Source organism: Crinia signifera, chromosome 6 (genome assembly GCF_055691185.1).
Source record: "Crinia signifera chromosome 6, ASM5569118v1, whole genome shotgun sequence".
Classification (NCBI taxonomy): Eukaryota; Metazoa; Chordata; class Amphibia; order Anura; family Myobatrachidae; genus Crinia; species Crinia signifera.
Window position 1 is genome coordinate 158,111,286 of NC_139222.1, and position 19,244 is coordinate 158,130,529.

The 19,244-nt window shown below is 42.8% G+C and overlaps 1 protein-coding gene across 13 annotated transcripts in view; it reads left to right on the forward strand.

Moving 5' to 3' along the window:
* EPB41L1 (erythrocyte membrane protein band 4.1 like 1) overlaps positions 1–19,244 on the forward strand; it is a 134,730-nt gene that overhangs the window by 94,455 nt on the left and 21,031 nt on the right. For 6 of the 13 annotated variants that reach the window (XM_083147765.1, XM_083147757.1, XM_083147756.1 and 3 more), the window contains 7 exons: positions 119–216; positions 2,159–2,334; positions 2,790–2,917; positions 4,847–4,870; positions 7,297–7,329; positions 10,511–10,669; positions 13,387–13,485. In XM_083147765.1, coding sequence (XP_083003891.1) covers positions 119–216; positions 2,159–2,334; positions 2,790–2,917; positions 4,847–4,870; positions 7,297–7,329; positions 10,511–10,669; positions 13,387–13,485 — 717 coding nt within the window. The remainder of the gene's footprint in view (positions 1–118; positions 217–2,158; positions 2,335–2,789; positions 2,918–4,846; positions 4,871–7,296; positions 7,330–10,510; positions 10,670–13,386; positions 13,486–19,244) is intronic. The other 7 variants (XM_083147761.1, XM_083147764.1, XM_083147767.1 and 4 more) reach the window with 3 other exon arrangements.

Here is a 19,244-nt window from a genome sequence, read left to right on the forward strand (position 1 = left end):
TGTACCGGGGCCCATGATTTCTCTTGGCAGCCCTGTGAATACCCCCCTTAACCTGTACATTCCCCCGGTTATGTTTTTCTGCAATTTTCCTTAACCAATTGTTATCCCATTGTTTTAGTATGAACAGTTTGAGAGCACCATCGGGTTCAAGCTACCCAATCACCGAGCCGCAAAGCGTCTGTGGAAGGTTTGCATAGAACACCACACGTTCTTTAGGTGAGTGTAAGTTCAAAGTAGATTATTACTACTATTCATTAGTTATTAATTTGCAAAATGTTCTGCAACTTTCTCCAACAAGAGAATAACGCTTACACATCCTTTGAGAACAGTTACTGTTCACGTCACAATTTGACATGATCTCTTCCCGATCCACATCATAAATCTCCCAAATAAAGTTCCCGTTTTTCCTTAACAAATATTGTTTACCGGGCACAAGGACTCGTTGACTGACTACAGTCAGGTCACAAAGCTGCTACCAAGTTGGCTAATGAGGATCAGATTCTTGTGTTACATTGAGTTGCTTACTAGAGATACAACTAATCACACTAAGACATGCCTGTATTTACATGGATCTCACCAGGCATAGATACATCCGCACCCTGATAATGATTATGGCATGGTTGCATATAAGTCAAGCTATGGGCAATAGCCATGTAGGCAATAGAGGTAATTACAGATGACTTGCTTTGCAAATGTATATGATGGAGCCTGCACCATATGAATGTGAACAGATATATACTGCATCATCCCCTAAATGTAAGTGCAGTTGCAGATCAATATTTGGCTAGAGTTTTTTAGCCACATAATACAGAGATTACATAATTGACATTATAGATTGAAATGAAACACAAAGTTTATTTAGGGTATGCACTTAAAGAATGTGACTGATTTTGTGCGTACACACTTACCAGCCAGACACGTTTTCAGATTTATCTGTGGCCAACATATTGTATGGATGCCAGTACACACAAGAAGATCTGTGCAATATATCAAATTTAGGATGCACCACGAGTGATACGGTATATTGGTGAAAACTATTTTTCACAAATTTAGTGTGTATACATTTACAGGTGGTAGGGACGATATATTGTTCAGCAGCTATACGAACCATGTGCCATCTTGTATATCCAGCAACAGACTTTCCAAGAAAAGTTTTTTCTTCAATAACTGTACGTGGCAGAAGTTTTGGTGATGTCACCACACAATAAAGTTTTGAATTGGTATCCAGTCTCCGAGTGACGCCTCTTTGCCATTTACACTACAATTGGTCTGCGACCTGGGAAGGCACCGGAGCAAGTATTATTTTTATACACCTGTGGAGTGCCGGATTTCTTCTTTGCCATATATATATATATATATATATATATATATATATATATATATATATATATATATATATATATATATATATATATATATATATATATATACATATATATATACATATATATATATATATATATATAAAAATAAAATTAGCCATCATTCTTACATTTAGCTACCACAAAAAATATACAAATTAATGACACTGTTTTTACACATCCATTCCATATTTTTTATTTCAATTTTCATTCATTTTTAAATGTCAACAAATTGATTGGCACCAAAACGTTTTTATTGCCTGCAGATATGAAGCCAGCATAGGAAAATCAGAGTAGCTCAGAATACAATGAAAAAAATGACTGGGGTATATTCAATGCAGCCGGCGAGGGTTTTTTTATGGCGATGATGGCTTGTTTTTGCATCCAGGCCATCCTCACTGTATAACCCCCCTTGCTGGCCACTCGCCTATTCTATTTTCAGGGGGAAAGATGGTGAGGATTCTCTCGAATGGCGAGGTTCCCCGCTAATGCAGCAAGCCCGCTCGCTGCATATAGCTGCTATCCCCGTCATTTTGATGGGCGCAGTTGCCCTTTCCACCGCGCTTTTTAGAACAGCGAGGTAGAAATGGCGAGTGCAGGGGGGTGGGTTGAATACTGAGCGGGCTATGACGGCGAGCAATAGGCTCTGCTCACCGTCATAGCTCACCAAAACCGCAATGAATATACCCCTATGTGTGTGTGTATGTGTGTGTACTGCAGGCTACAAACATATTTCCATGTAAAGACAATGGTGTCCTGTGTGAAAAGAAGACCAAGCTCATGTCTTTATTTTCCAGGCTGGTCTCCCCAGAGCCTGCTCCCAAAGGCTTCCTAGTGATGGGCTCTAAATTCCGATATAGTGGACGCACACAGGCACAGACTCAGCAGGCAAGCGCCTTGATAGACCGCCCGGCTCCCAACTTCAAGCGCTCTGCCAGCAAACGGTACACGCTGTCCGAGAGCCTCGAAGGAGGTATGTGAAAGGGTATTGTTTTACATATCACATAATCATTGAAAATTTTCCAGAAGAAAGGACCACATATTGATTTACCAAATTGTTTGAGGTGTTTTATTATCTGATGTTAATGTCTCTGATAAAAAAGACATTAACATCCAATAGCTTGTCAATGATACATAAGAGCTTCCGGAAGCCTGAACAGCCTGGCCATCCTGTGCAACCAGTGGGTTACTCAGAAGGCCAATGTTAAGGCAAGTGATCCGATATTGCGCCTTAGGTCAAAGTGGTGGCTATTTACACAAGAACTTCTGTGTCCATCTCTGAATCAGGCCCATACTGAGATAATGACAACGTCTTACAGAACTGGTTCCAGCATACTTCCACATAAAGGAAATTGTATGTTTCAAAAACATTTTTAAATATTTTCTTGCCTCTATATTTTTTTGTCATACATCCACTATTTGCTTCAGGATTTTCAAGACAGTCTGGTGTGAATGAGAATCATGACTCTGCACCAGAGAACTATGAAAGTACTAATCAAGAAGGAGAGGAAGAGGGGGAGGAAGTGACAACTCCAACCAAAATCAAGGAGCTTAAGGTGTGCTTGCATGCTATGGATAGTGTTTTATAATAAAACGAATTGTCAGTATATATAGAAATCGCACCCTTTGTGTGTGCAGCTTGGTGACAATAACAAGTTTTAGTCACAATCAGGGCCCTTTCCGATTGCATGATTTGCTCGCACCACGCCAACACTGGTAGGTTAATTGTATTCTGTCAGTAATGAACCCAAGTATGTGCAAGGAAGGGGGAAAATGCCAGTCCTGAGAGTGAGGCCTCCATTTTCTGCAGCATCTGCCCAGCCCATCTGGCAAATGAATAAACACCATAGGCATGTAGATAGCAGGTATTCACAGCATATGAGAGGTGGCCTCTCACCCTTGTGTGGGAAGACAGGAAGGTCCCGCAAAAAATTGGGACGGTTGGGAGGTATAGCGTGTGCTTTATGTGTGCTTGTATATTAGGTCATTTAGGGGGTCATTCTGGTTCACTCGCATTATAGCGACTTTGGCCCCGTTCCAATGTTTTGGGGACTGTGCATGCGTGTGGTCTATTATGCGCATGTGCAGCTACCCTTTGCAAATGGATTCGGCGACGTGCATATTTGCCAAGCCATTCGCAAGAATAGGGACAGGCCAGGGGAGGCGGTGATGGGGATTGCCCATGGAAACGCCCAGCATTTCATGGGTGTCCCCATGTCTACGCGGGCGAGCTGATGCCTGCTACCTTCAAATAGGCGCACCAAAATAAAAGTCAGTTCAGAGTTACTTTTATTTGCGAAGGCAGGAGAAATCATTCAATGGTTGGCGGCCATCAAATTATTTCTCTCCCGGAACCATGCAAAAATGGGGCCTTATATGGGGATATCCTGAGATTTGTTTGAAAAATTCAGGAGATAACAGCAATATCTCCTATGTTAGACACTTAGTAAATAACCTGAATAAATTAATATTAGGCCCCTAAAGCTTAGCATTGAAATAACAGCCGTTACACAAAAAACATTCATGTACCATGGTTTCCTCCTATTTGGACGTGAACAATGATAGTTATCAGCTGGCCGGACACTGAATAAATATTACTACTTGCAAGAACAGCACTGCTGCTAGCCATCATCTTAGCTGGGATCTAGAACAATTAAGAGAGAGCCATTCTATTATCTGTACTCCCAAACAGACAGAACAGCAGTGTTAGGGGGGTATTCAATGTGTAGGTCACGTGACCCTGTCCCGTTCTCTGTCAGCTCGACTGAGAACATGCAGGCGGGATTCAATGTCCCGTCTGCAGTGGGTCGAGAAGGGGGTGTGGCCACGAGTTGCGGCCGGGAAGAGGAGCCTCAGCCGGCAGCTCGTCACTTCCCGGCCGTTCTCGGCAGAACGAGCCCCACAGCTTGTGAACTCGGGCTCGTTCTGCCGAGAAACCTTGCTCAATGCTGTCGGAGAAGAAAGCATTGAATAGGGCCCGGCAACCATGGGGAGATGGTCACCAGCGATTGAATACCCCCCTTAGTATAGCCGAGTGTCAGTTACTATTGACTCTTGGCTTGGAGACAGATTTGAGAAAATGTCAGGTGGGAAAAGCCAGTGTTCATATAGGCAAAAATATTCAATTATGAAAATAATTTTTATAATTAAAAAGGGAGAGAAACTGGCAGTGCAGTTGTGTTTTGTCCCTTAGCAGCCTTTTATTGTATATTTGAATTATACTGCCACATTTAGAATTCATTTTCTCAGGATTACGGCAAGAACAGTAGAAAACAGTTACATTATATTGGGATATTAAGAATACGTCAAAAGATGAAAGATTTGTCATAAGTACATTAATGTATTAGAGCTTAAATAATTTAAAAACCTATATATATAGAACACAAAGTTGCTATAGCATGTGGTGGCAAATCAGACTTGTCGTTTCTGTAGCCAAGTTGAGATCCACAGAAAAAGTGTAACTTTATCTATCCCACTTCTTACAGTTAACAGATTGTGCCACTGTACAAGTGAGTATTGTATGCTGCACAATTATTTAGCCAGTCCATTACCTCCACTCTATCTATCTAAGGAGCCTATTTACCATAGGATCTCATAAACAATGCGATCTGGGCGGGATCTACCACCCAGGATCCCATTGCAATATGCAATCCTTTCGGCCGAATGTATGTGCCAGGTGGGTCTGTGCCTGCGCGGTGACTCCTGGGTGACTTGTGCTGACCGCAGTGCCCCTCTGGCTGTGTGGTTAGTAGCCCATAGGCTACAGTGGGCTACCACCGTTCTGAGACCGAATGCTGCCCAATATTGATCAAATCTGGAAGCATCGCATCCCGCATAGAAACCTGTGGGGGATGCAGACAGGACAGGAAGGATCACAGCAGGGATCTCTGATCCCTGCTGGGGTCCAGCCTAGATACATGTCGGAAGTACTTAATATTTGCTGCGAACTCCCAAGAAAGGGTGTTTCCGAGGAATTAGCTGCAAATATTCAATGGTAAATCGGCTAATTGGGTAAACATTCCAATGGTGAGACGTACTAAGCCTTGAAAAGTGATAGATTGGAGAGTGATAAACCATCAGTTAACTCCCAACTTTTAATTTTTCAAACATAGGGCGGTATTCAATGTGAATACCGGCGAGGTGCAGCGAATCCTGTTTAGGATTCTCTGCACATTCGCCACGTTCCGGAGCCTCGCCGGCTCCGGTATTCAACGAGTCAGGGGCTCGCTGCCCCTGACCGGCGAATATGAGCTCCTGCGGCGAACGCCGCAGGGAGCCTGAGGACGGTGGCAGGCAGGGAGATGGAAGTCTCTCTGCCTGCCCCAGAGCATATGTGGGGGGGAGGTGGGCTCCCCGGGTGCCAGGCAGCACAGGCTGCCCCCCGGGGGTGCCAGCAGGGGACCGGGTATATTCACTACACCCGATTGTGCATATGTAACGATCGGGTGCAGTGAATATATGAATATCTAATGAGTGACTCGGCTCCGGCGCCCCCTGCTGGCTGCTGTGTAAAAAAAAAAATATATATATATTTTTTTTTTTAAAATTAAATATATATTCATGTGCTTACAGCACATGAATAAAAATAGCATGCCCCTCCTCAGAATAAAATTCCTGTTTTTTTTTACACCAAATGTAAAAAACAAAACACTTTATTTTAAAAGTTCACATTCCACTTCTCCATAAAAAGATAGCGATTGCTACTCGGTGAATCATGGCGAAAAAACCTTCAAATGTATTCGCCATCTGGTCATTAAATAGGGTGATTCACCGTTTTAGTCAAAAATTTGCCAAACAGCACAAATTCGCCATAAAAACATGGCGAATCAGGCTCATTGAATACCGCCCATATCCTGTAACATGACAGGTAGGAACTGATTGGCTGGGGCTTTATCACTCTCCATTTTATCACTTTTCAAGCTTAGTACAGCTGGCCATATATCACCCGAGTGCTGTATACCCTGTTAACCCACAGTGATTAACCTGTGAGCCCTGTATGCACTCTGCTAGAAGTAGCTCAATTTGAATGGGCTTCTATGGGATTGTGAGGTGGGGCTGGCAAATATTTCATATTTATATTAAATAAGATGCGATTTCCCAATGGTGACCTTTACAGGAGTGGTTTAAGCAATTTTTCGGCTAATTCTCCTGCAACAGACAATTATACATTTGGTGGCCCGTTTGTCTGATATCGGGTAATAATCGGGCCATAGATTGTACAGGTGTGTTCCCAGGTTAAAGAGGCATTAAAGAGCACTTGTTATAATATCCTATAATAAGCAGAGAGCTCACTCTCTGAATATACCTGGCCAACTAGTCTATAAAATCAGCTTTGAACAAAATATTCCATCTAGAGAAAATATATATATATATAATTTGCTACAAGAAGCAGACAAGTGCAAATAGAATGAAACTGATAGCTGTACATGAATAACGTACACAGACGGCAAATTTAGTCCTAAAACACGTTCTACCTTTCTGCTAGACATGTACCTACCTACACAAAACTGCTGTCTGATCATTAATTAGAATAATGTATAAATATTTTGTATTATATGTACTTAGGTTATTGTGTTTGCAGCACTGTACCTTTCATATATGTATGGTTAGTAAAAGGATATTAATATATTGTTTTAGACAAGTTTATGTGCAGGTTTTTAAATATGATTTTTATATGTATTTGTTGCTAGTGTATTGTCTTAATGTTTTTGTTGCCTACTCATTTATACATATGCATGTTCATATGTACACATATATCTATGCATAAATGAATGCGTGACCCACCTTTTGTGCTATATTCCATGTTGTGTCCGCAGATGGCAGGTATTAGATTACATGTGTAGTTAGTGCTGATCTATTGTTCCTTGTATCCATGTATGTATGTACTGCTGTGTTTCTCACTCGCTTGCTTCTGTTTCTTGCCTATTGCGACCAGTCGGAACAAGAGAGCACTCCCCGGCACAAGGAGGTACCCACCTATAACCAAACATTCATTACCTATCCTGGTCCCTACCTTCCTTTCCCAAAACCTAGCATCCAACTAGTTCCTCCTGTACCAACCAATGTACCCCAGTACCAACCTTTTCACCTTGGAACCCTCTCCTAAAAATGATCATACATCCTATCAACCTATTACCCCCTTTCCAACCACATATATAATCATGCAGCTTTTTAACACAATACTAAAGAACTCATGGACTAGTATGCGAACAATCTACAATATTTTTACAATCAGGGCTGTATTAGGGACTATGGGCATTTTATTACCCTCAGAGTCATTAAAGGTCTGACATTTAAAAAAAAAAAAAAAAATGGCCTTTGCCCATAGTGTAATTCCCAAAACAATTGAATGGCAAATGAATTATGCTGAGAAATTTAATGACTTTCACTATGCTAGACATGCGCTGTGAAGTTGGTGTTCTATAATAATCTGTTATTGGGGTGCAAAATGTTTCCGACATCTGTATTCCTACATTCCTACATACAGATGTAGCGGGAGACATCTTTGCAGGGGATGGCGGAAGAGTCGCCATCCCCCGCCAGCCTCCGTAAGGGGACACGCGCGCAAGAGATGTGCATGCGCCTCCCAGTCTATATCGCCGGCGCTCTCCAGGGCAAGGGATCTGGCAAGCGCCAGCCAAAGATGTCTCCCGCTCCATCTGTATGATGTTTTGGGACCACAAAAGGAATTGAAGTTGAGAGACACTTATTTACATTCTTCACAACCTATATACTGCGCATCACTGCAATTGAAACTTTACTGTATATTTGTATTATTAACTCTTAACCCTTTGAGTGACAACATCTCTGCGGGATGTGCAAAATATGAGTGTCAACAGCTCTGTAAGAGATATGCAAAATATCGGCTAAAAACGCCAGCGTCGCTAACATTTGTTATATAATTTCAAATAAAAATTTTGTTTAAAAAAAGATTATGGGTGAAATGTAATAGGGCAAGAGAATCAGAAAGTGAGAGATTTGGTAAGAAATCTCCAGTTTTGTTAAAGCGGCAATCATTTACCCTGCAAAATCAAACTGGTTTTGCAGTGAAAACGATTGCCACTTTAAAAAAACCTGTAGATTTCTTACCAAATCTCTCACTTTCTGATTCGCTCACCCTATTACATTATACCCTATATTTCCTATATAAGGTAAACATTACCGATCATTATGATGAATAAAAATGGTTGCTTGGCAATTTTCACACCAATTTTGAGAAATCCACTTGGCACTCAAGGGGTTAATACATTTCTTACAAGGGTTATAAATATATGTATTAACTCCTGTAAATAATATCTGTATAAACAGTGAGTGCTGATGACATTGCTTTTAATGGAAGTGGTTATTAAGGAAATGTGCAGTATCTGAAAGCGATAGCAGCTCCAACCACATGGGAGTCATTCAAATGTAGTTGGAGCAGTTATCACTTCTGCTTACATAGAAGCACTAATATGGTAATGCAGTAGGAGGTGTCATGCATCCTACTACATTACTGATCCAAACGCTCTGCTGGATCATGTCCAACACCATCAGTAGCCTGAATGCGCAAACAGCCTGCTGCTACGCTACCTAGAGGCCAGGAAATCTCCATCCTCTGATGGAGACCCTAGTCTCTTCCCTCTCCTGTAGTGGCAGCGGCAATCCTCCATTTTGAGAAATAGCGGCCATTGCGGCCTCTCCGTGCCCTCAATTGGCATCTATCATCAATCACTGACAATCTGATGCTGTCCTGTGTCTGTTATCACCGGGCCCATTTGTACATGCACAGAACAGGTCCTGCACATGTGCAGCATAGTATTAATTGGTGCTTTGCTACGGATTGCACACAACAACTCCAACCACATCTGAATGACCCACCGTATTGTAAACGAAATGACTATAAGAGGTCACAGGGAATTTCTGTGACCTGTATAAAGTTCTATAGCCTTTTGATTTTAGAAGCAAAAGCTCCGTTCATTTTGATATTAATGGCATTTACTGTAGTGAATAATGTATTACACATGTTAAACAGCCAGTTTCAGCCAGGCGATCTCTAGCAATCAGGTGTCTGTGCTGACCTCAGTGGGAGTTGTTTGTCACATTACTGTTACACACTGTCCTTGTAGCTAGAATGTGTGACACTGATGTCATACGCAGAGATTGCCCTATAAAGATACCCATCTTAACTGAAATGTAGAAACCAAGTCACTAATCACCAGCATTAATGACATGAAAACGTAACCTCTGAAATACAATACAGACTCTGCTTGCTACTAATTCTGCTGCCACTATGATTACTTGTATAAGACAAGACCAACTTCCAGCTCAGCTATTGATTTCACCAAAACTAAGCAGCCACAGCTAGGGGCACAGTATAGAACTACAGCCCCGTTTAGTTTGCCCTATAAGTTTATAGTATGCTTCTTATGTTGTTTTTTTCTTTTCTATGGGTTGTTCTCTATTAGATTAGCTAAACTCTGAGTACATATGCTGATCATATATGGCTAATATACTCAATGTGACCACATTACCTACCTACAGTAGTTACCTACCTAATCTGTTTTACACTATGGGGGGTATTCAATCCCTGATGCTATTTCCGACGGGTGAAATAGCGGCAGGCGCCTATTCAATGCTGTCTTTCCCGACAGTATTGAAGAGGCAGATCGACAGACCGGACCTTACTTTAAAAGCTGTCTGGCCCATTTTGCCGAGAATGGCCGTGGATTGTCGAGATCACGGCCGTATCTTGACAATCCACGGCTGTTTATGCGGCCACACCCCCTTTCCACCGATAGGCGGATGTCAGATCCCGCCTGCCGATAAACAGGCGAGCGGGTCGAGAACGGGCCAGGGTCCCGACAGTCGTGACCGGGGATTGAATACCCCTCTGTGTCTTCCATAGTACTCATAGTTCCCATGCCATAACCTTACCCAACCCTCTTCTAACCAACTACAATCTTTATTACCCATCTACCCAAACGTCTGTCTAGAAAATATCTTCCCATCTTAATACACCTTTACCCATGTATTAATTGTGCTCAGATGATCAGTAACATATATGACTACAGAAAAAGGGACCCCTTCACCGCTAGAGGTTTATCGCATGTAGTGGAGTGAAGGGGCTAAATATTGGGTAATGACTGCATTTTGTTATATCCCTCCTCCAGTTTTTGGACAAGTCAGAGGATGTCCTACTGAAGCATCAAGCCAGTATTAATGAGCTGAAGAGAACCCTAAAACAGCCAAATAGCAAACTGGTCCACAGAGAACGTGGGAGAGAGAAGAGGCTGCCTTCCTCACCTACCTCTTCATCTTCCAAACCAGAGGTCAGTGGGTGACACCGCTAATCAACGTATTTACTATTTGCTGAAGTAATAGTGTAAAGATTCCCATGTGTGATGTGATTTGTATGGATAATTAGTAGATTTTAGATAAAATTGCCAGCAAATCTTAATAGGCAAGTGGTTAGCCATCAGTTGTGAGTTGGCATAGATGAACATATAATGATGCCCTAACAGTGGGGGTTAGTCAGACCTTGTCACACGGCTGCGAATTTGCAGGCTGGGCAATAATCAATCAACTGCACATATGTACCGCTCGCAGACAGAATCCAGTGTCTTTTTTTAAACTATATGCCAGAAAGCTGGCATTTGTGGGTGGTAACTAGCCATTTTCTGGGAGTGTCAGGGAAACTGCAGACATGCCCATGCCGTTTCAGGAAAAGCATGTGACGTCAGTTCCAGCAGTGATCAGCCTGTCTCTATCACACCTACCGAGTAAGTACTGGGCTGCACACAGTGGTAAAATCATTTGATGATGAGTGAGTTGCAAATAGATTTGCAGCTAATCGCAGGGCTGTGATATTTTTGCAAGCTTTTTGCAGGTTTGTGCTAGCCATCGCTGGCCATTTGCAGCTTGAGTGGCAGGCATCGGCCATTTGGGGGCGGCATGCCAGCGTTTTCTGCGACTGCCCCCTCACGGCCAACTTAGCGAAGAGTATGCATAACCTGGTGCTGTGAAGAGGGGGGAAACCATTCAATAGTGAGTGCGTGTGAATGGTTTTCCCCCTAAATGCATGACTACGAACAGCCGGCACACTGCTGTGTGTCCAGCCATGCACATGGGCGGAATTTTGTGTGTTCCAGGCGGTGGTGGTACACTCAACACTAGCAGAGTTGCACATGACCTGGCAGCTCACTTGCCGCTGGCATCTCACACTGCATGGGGTATTATGGGTAGATGTATGAGATAATACCAGTAAAAATAAGTTACATCTTGCTGTGTGTTAGCAATAAGCAATCCTGTACATTTCAGATTCTTCCATTTGTTTTTAAAATGCTAGTAAAAGACTACCTAAACATGCACCCACCCATAGACTTAAATGTATTTTAAAGAATAGGGAACCTAAACACTTAAAATATTTTTTCTTCTGCTTTCCGCCATGAAAAATAACTACTAGTATTTTAGAGAAAAAAGATGAATCCCAAAGGGCATTTATAAAGTTGCTTAAAAAAACATTATGCAAATGGTCTTTGTTAAAGATACATTTTATCATTCAGTATCTTTCGTAAAAAAAGGTTGCTTGATTTTTTTTTTTCCTCGAACATGTATAGAATGTTAAAATATGTGCTGGAGTTGTCCTTCTAGGTAGATATATTGTGGCAATTGCTTGATTAATCTAAGACCCCAGAGAGACTTTTCTTCTGAAGGTTCTGGAACATCTTAATTCAGCTTGATCAGATTTCTACTCCTCTTAGTTTCCCCAGAGATTTATCAAAGAGTTTACCTTAGGGTTGTAGCGCTTCCGAAGATGTCAGAAGCAGCTCGCTGTGTCTTGATTAGACTGAAGAAGTGGAAATTTCGCTTTTTCCCCTGTAACCATCTCCGTTTGCTTTGGTCTAAAGATACCACATACTATATTTTCCATCTTCTTGTAAGTGTATATATACAAAAAAGTACACTGCACTAAATAGAAAATATATTTTTAAGTCTAAATCATAAAAATGGATAAATTAATCATACAATAATCATGAAAATGAGAAAATCAATAATACATAAATCATATAAAAGACAATAAAAGCAAAGCTCAATTAGAGACAGCGCTGATTAGTATTTCAACAGTGTTAATAAGCTAATTTCAAGAGGAGAGTCTCTGTATAGGTTATGTAAGCAGAGAGATCTTGTTGTATCATGCAGGTTAGTATTTAGTAGTCTGTTAGTGCAGCTAAGCACATAGAAGGAGCATTTTAGAAACAAGTATTTAGGTGTTAGTGTTGTCATATAGTTACCACTCCTTTTCGACAGCAGCTGTCATTTTAGTAAAGCATGTTTGTGGATAAGCAGGTGACCACTGGGATGACAGTGAAGTGTGCGGTTCCGGGCCTGGATAGCACCAGTCTTGTCCTATCTGGATCCGCCCATAGAAAACACCCATTGAAAACGTGTGTCACACTGCATGGAAACGCTCCTCGGATCGGAGTCGGAGGAAAGTGCATGCGTTATGGCCACTTTTTTTGATCCCTTGTTCCGGAAGCTCAGAATCAGATGAAAACTGTCCATATCGCACTAGGGGATGGGAGCCTTAAATAGGTTTTGCTTGAGCAGGGTACACACTTTTATGATCACTTGACTGATACGGTAAACACTCCCCATCAGCCAAGTACTGTGTACCCAGCTTGACCCCCTGTGAGCCCCTATTAAACCCCATATGAGAAGCAACCTCCCGATTCCAACTGTTGAAGGAGCATTTTAAGTTTTTTTTTATCAACGAAAGCTTTGGCAATAGAACTGAATAAATCCCTATACAGTGGTTTAGCTATCAGCCATGATAGGACCAATGACGTTAACTGCCACTGCACGTGTATGTAGTTCTGTGTAGTTTTGGTATTCTTTCTATCAAATAACATGTAATATGTCACTTTCTGAAAATGTACAGTGGATTTATTATTGTTATTAATAATAATAATATCATTGTATATATGTTTCCTTGGAACCTGTCCATGTGCCATATTGACACTCGGATTTCCTTTTTTCCTTTGCGCAGGACACAGATGAGACTGGAAAAGAAGAGGAGGAACCTGATGCTGCCGCTGCCCAGGATTCCGATGTTTTTACTGAGAAAAGTTTGGCCTCGTCCCCTGAGGTGCTCCACTTTACTATTTTAGCCACCATCTTTATCTATTATTTACATTTGGAAATGCACAGAATATTCAGTTGTAGAAGAAGAGATAATAGAATGTGTGATGAAGTCTGTAAATACGTACACATCTCTATCACCGACTATTCCATTATCTTGCTGGGTTCCTAATTCTATATTTCCTTACATTAGTTGAGTTCCGTTCTGAGATCACCAAGGACAGTTAACTTTTTTTTTCATTGTTGTATAGGTGACCCTTGTGTTTTGGGCTAGTTACTTAAGGTTAACTACCTGATCATTAAACATGAACAATGGGCCTGATTCATGCTTGTAAGGAAAGCAAAAAAGCAATTAAATTTGTGTCTGAAACAAACCGTGTTGCCATGCAATGGGAGCAAATCTATATGTCTTTTCTGTGCAAGGGAAATACTGACTGCTTTTGCATGTATCCCACAAATGTTAGACAACTTTATTTTTGAACTGCTATTTAGATTTCAATATCAACTTTTACATGAATCAGGTAGTTATGGTACAGTGTTGTGCATGACACAGCTGCATATTCAGTTTATGGAGCTTTTTAAAGTCTATGTACTGTATGCAGTACACCTGTTGCCTAATCATACAGGTAATCTGATGATTGAAAAGGCTGATAAATACAAGAGACATGATCAGTATTTATTAGGTATGGCATTTACTGCATTCTGCATTGTATCAATATTGTTGCCTTTCATTTTGTGTAAGTAGCGAATACCCTGAATTTGTTAGTAGTCTGGGTTTAGTGATATATACAAGTTAATCCTGTCTACATGTGATTAAACAGAATGAATGCAATGAGGATATTCAGCCAGTACACATTCTAGTGGACTGCTAGCTAAACCTTGAGTTCTAAATGTTCTAAAATTATTTTCATGTGGGATATCATTTTAGAGTATGAACTTTGCTGTTATGTTTTTTCCAGAGTCCTTATGTATTTCTGTTCTTACACTGTAGTTATTCCAGTCATTTGTAATGGTATGTTGTCACTTTGTTACCACCGGTCTCCAAAACACTGAGTTATAAATGTAATGGCATCTCAATTTACAAAACAAACCCCCCCAAAATGAAACATATTTAATTAGAAATATGTTTTACTCAACAATGAGGTTAAACAATGTTTTTTTTTTGTAAAAGTAGACATAGAACAAGTCAACTTTTATTTTTTTCTATTTCACAAGGATAACAATGTTTGTGGTTTAAAAGCATACATCAAAAAACCCCACCCTTTTTGTGTAATTACAAAGAAAGTTGATAGCATTGTTATGCATAGATTTGTAGTCAAAATGATTAAACCTAATTTTTAATGGTCCCTGACTCATTTTCCTCCATCATGTCTACAGTAACAGTTCTCCCAATCACACCTCCACTGACACACATTCTCCATCACATCTATAGTAGCACATTCCCCCCTTGCCACTGCCTTGATGCACTTTATCCGTTTTGTCTATAGTAGCACATTTCCAACTCACTCCTCCCCTGACACACATTCTCCACCACATCTATAGTAGCACATTCCCCCACTCACAACCCTGACACACTTTCTACTCCATCACGTCTATAGTAACAAATTCCCCCACTCAATCTTCCTCTGATCCACATTCTCCATTATGTCTGTTATAACACATTCCCAACTCACCCCTCCCCTAACACATTCGCCATCACGTCTATAGTAACACATTCCCCCTCACGTCTATAGTAACACATTCCCCCACTCAGCCGTCCCCTGACACACAGTCTCCATCACATCAGAAGTGTGTGTGTGTGTGTGTGTGTGTGTGTGTGTGAGGGAGGGGGTACATACTGTGTACCCTCTCCAAATATACATACACTTCTGTAATAACACACATCCCCTCTCCTGTAGCACATTCCTGCCATCACCTCTACAGTTACACATTCTCCTCTGTAATAATACTTTCCACAATCACCTTTGCAATAAAATACTCCACCCATCACATCTTTAATAGGACATCCCACACGTCACCTCTGTAGTAACAAGTTCCACCCTGTGGGGCAGATATATTAAGCCTTAACAAGAGATAAATGCAAGGGTGATAAAGAGAGATAAACATCCAGCCAATCAGCTCTTTACTGACTTTTTCAAACACAGCCTGTAGCATGGCAGTTAGCAGGTGACAACTTTGTAATACTGCCTTCACCTGTAGCAACACATTCTTTTACTTTCCTACTGAGACTCCACTTCTCTGCTGTAAAAGGATAATATAGTAGAAATCAGACAGATGCTCATTCATTCTGCCAGATATGCTGCCAGACTGAGCCTGGTGAAGGTTGTCAGGTGTCTTTGCAGCTACAGTCAGACCAGGTACAATGCTGGACAGAGATAGGGGGTGACATTCTATGGCAGTGTTTTTCAACCAGTGTGCCGTGGCACACTAGTGTGCCTTGAGCTGTTCTCAAGTGTGCCCCCAGATCTAGAGATGCTCAAACCCATTTACAGCTACCAACAGTTCAACTGTTATTTACTGGTCTCTTGTTTTCATGTAAAGGGCCAATGTATTTTTTTTTTGTTATCTGCGGGGATCAGTGTGATTGTTTTTAATGAGGGGGCCAATAGTTTTTTTTTTTTTCCTGTGGTGGCCAATGTGTTTTGCCCTGTGGGGATCTCATGGTGTGCCTTGGCAATTTTAAAGTCCTATTTAGTGTGCCGCAAGGTAAAAAGGTTGAAAATCACTGTTCTATGGGATGAGATTTTTAGACTTTTGCAAATTTCGCACATTTTCGCATATTTAATGAGCTCCGAAAATGTGAAAAAAATGCGATTTTTGCCAACAAGTTGGACACACTGGAAATGCGATGGCTGCTTTTCGCAGCACATCGCATCCAGATGTTTTCACATGGAAAAGTATACAAATCGCATATTTAATGGTATGCGATTTGTATAAAGTGTGACTATAATTCGCCCAAAAATCAGACCAGGTTCTGATGGGCGAATTAGCCAGAAACCTGCACAGATCACAATGTTCTGTGCAGGTTTCTGGTGAAAATAAATAAATAAACAGTTAAAATAAAAAAAAAAACGAGCGCGGGGTCCCCCGCCAGAGCATAACCAGCCCCGGGCTCATTGAGCCGGTGCTGGTGACATAAAATCAGGGTCCCCGACAAATAGGAGTCCCCTTGATTTAATGAAACCAGCACCAGGCTCAAGGTCCGGCGCTGGTTCCCAAAATACGGGGGACAAAATGACTAGGGGTCCCCCGTATTTTAAGAACCAGCACCGGACCCAACCAGCCAGCAGGGTAATGCCACAGCCGGGGGACACTTATTATATAAGGTCCCGCGGCCAAAGCATTATCCCCGTGGCTGGTCAGCATGGGCAGGGGTCCTGGGGAAGTGGGGACCCCCCCAATGAAGGGGTCCCCCCTCCAGGACTTACCAGCCCATGCTGAAAGTCCGGGGCTGTCCCCGATGCCCCTGGGCGGTGGGCATCGGGCTGATGGATTGTGTAAAAAAAAGAAGATAAACTATTGTTTTCTACTGGCGAACTATGAATCCCAGCAAGCCTACCCCGCATGCTGGGACTTGGAGAACCACAAGTCCCAGCATGCGGGGCATTAAAGGGCCCGCTGGCACTTGTAGTTCTACAGTACAAAACATAGTTAAATAAAACACACTGACACCCTGAAAAATAAAAGTTTAATACATACACAGCCCACACACACTGATACTTACCTACCTTGAGCCCGTAGGTCGGTCCCGGGCTCCGGGGCTCCAGGGCAGAAGAGTCCGGTTCCGGGGCCTTGGTCCTGGTTCCGGGGCTTGTCCTGGGGTTCCGGGGCTGGTCCGGGGTCCAGGATCCGATGAAGTCCACAGGGGTACCTGAGGAAGGAAATCCTACTCACCTGGTCCCCGGCGACGACATCGGCATCCTCTCCGGCAGACGCACTGCTCCCGGCTGCTGTGGTACCCGCTCTCGGACTGAAGAGGCGAAGAGATTTTTATCTTCCGCGCCTTTCCTCCGGATGATTCTATTGGCCGCCTAGCGGCCAATCAGGAGCCGACTTTCTCGGCTCCTGATTGGCCGCTAGCCGGCCAATGGAATCATTCTGAGAAGAGGCGCGGAAGATGAACATCTCTGCGCCTCTTCAGTCCGAGAGCGGGTACCACAGCAGCCGGGAGCAGCACGTCTGCCGGAGAGGATGCCGATGTCGTCGCCGGGGACCAGGTAAATAGGATTTCCTTCCTCAGGTACCCCTGTGGACTTCATCGGATCCTGGACCCCGGACCAGCCCCGGAACCCCAGGACAAGCCCCGGAACCAGGACCAAGGCCCCGGAACCGGACTCTTCTGCCCTGGAGCCCGGACCCAGGGACTGACCTACGGGCTTAAGGTAGGTAAGTATCAGTGTGTGTGGGCTGTGTATGTATTAAACTTTTATTTTTCAGGGTGTCAGTGTGTTTTATTAACTATTTTTTGTACTGTAGAACTACAAGTGCCAGCGGGCCCTTTAATGCCCCGCATGCTGGGACTTGTGGTTCTCCAAGTCCCAGCATGCGGGGTAGGCTTGCTGGGACTCATAGTTCGCCAGTAGAAAACAATAGTTTATCTTCTTTTTTTTACACAATCCATCAGCCCGATGCCCACCGCCCAGGGGCATCGGGGACAGCCCCGGACTTTCAGCATGGGCTGGTAAGTCCTGGAGGGGGGGGACCCCTTCATTGGGGGGGTCCCCACTTCCCCAGGACCCCTGCCCATGCTGACCAGCCACGGGGATAATGCTTTGGCCGCGGGACCTTATATAATAAGTGTCCCCCGGCTGTGGCATTACCCTGCTGGCTGGTTGGGTCCGGTGCTGGTTCTTAAAATACGGGGGACCCCTAGTCATTTTGTCCCCCGTATTTTGGGAACCAGCGCCGGACCTTGAGCCTGGTGCTGGTTTCATTAAATCAAGGTGACCCCTATTTGTCGGGGACCCTGATTTTATGTCACCAGCACCGGCCCAATGAGCCCGGGGCTGGTTATGCTCTGGCGGTGGACCCCGCGCTTGTTTTTTTCTTATTTATTTGCGCTTTCCTGCAAACGTGCGATTTTCAGACATGAAAATCGCACATTTTCAGGACTAAAGACATCGCACCACCTCGCACCTATTCGCACTATTTGGCCCGTTTTTCGCATCTCATTAAATATGCGAAAAACGGGCCAATCTTGCGATTTGAAAAAGTGCGAAGTGGTGCGATAAAAAAAACGCGCATTTATCTCATCCCATAGAATGTCACCCAGGATGTCTAAAGGCTCCATCCCACTATTGTGATATGGCCACATTTGCTGATTTCAAGCTTCTGAAACGAGGGATCGGATGAAAATGGCCATATTGCATGCGTTTTCCTACGACTCCAATCCGAGGCGTGTACTCATGCTCCACGGTTGGGAGTCACAGATTGTCATGGCTGCCATGAATATTTATCGTATTCTGCAGCCATGACTGGGATCGCACACGATACAACGTATACAAAAAAAAACAACACATGTATTGTATGTGGTCCAGCCTCTCAGTAGTTGCCGGGTAAGTTGGTGAGATATCACATGCGATACTTCGGGCTAGTGGATGGGAGCATTTAGGACACAAATATTGCAATTGTATTTCTTTCCCATATCCACCAGTGCTTCAACCTCAATAAACCATAGTTGGTTGTTCTTTATCTCATGAATGAATTCCTCCCAAATTCTATTAACATTTTTATTTTATGGCGTGTTTATCATTTGTTTGTATATAA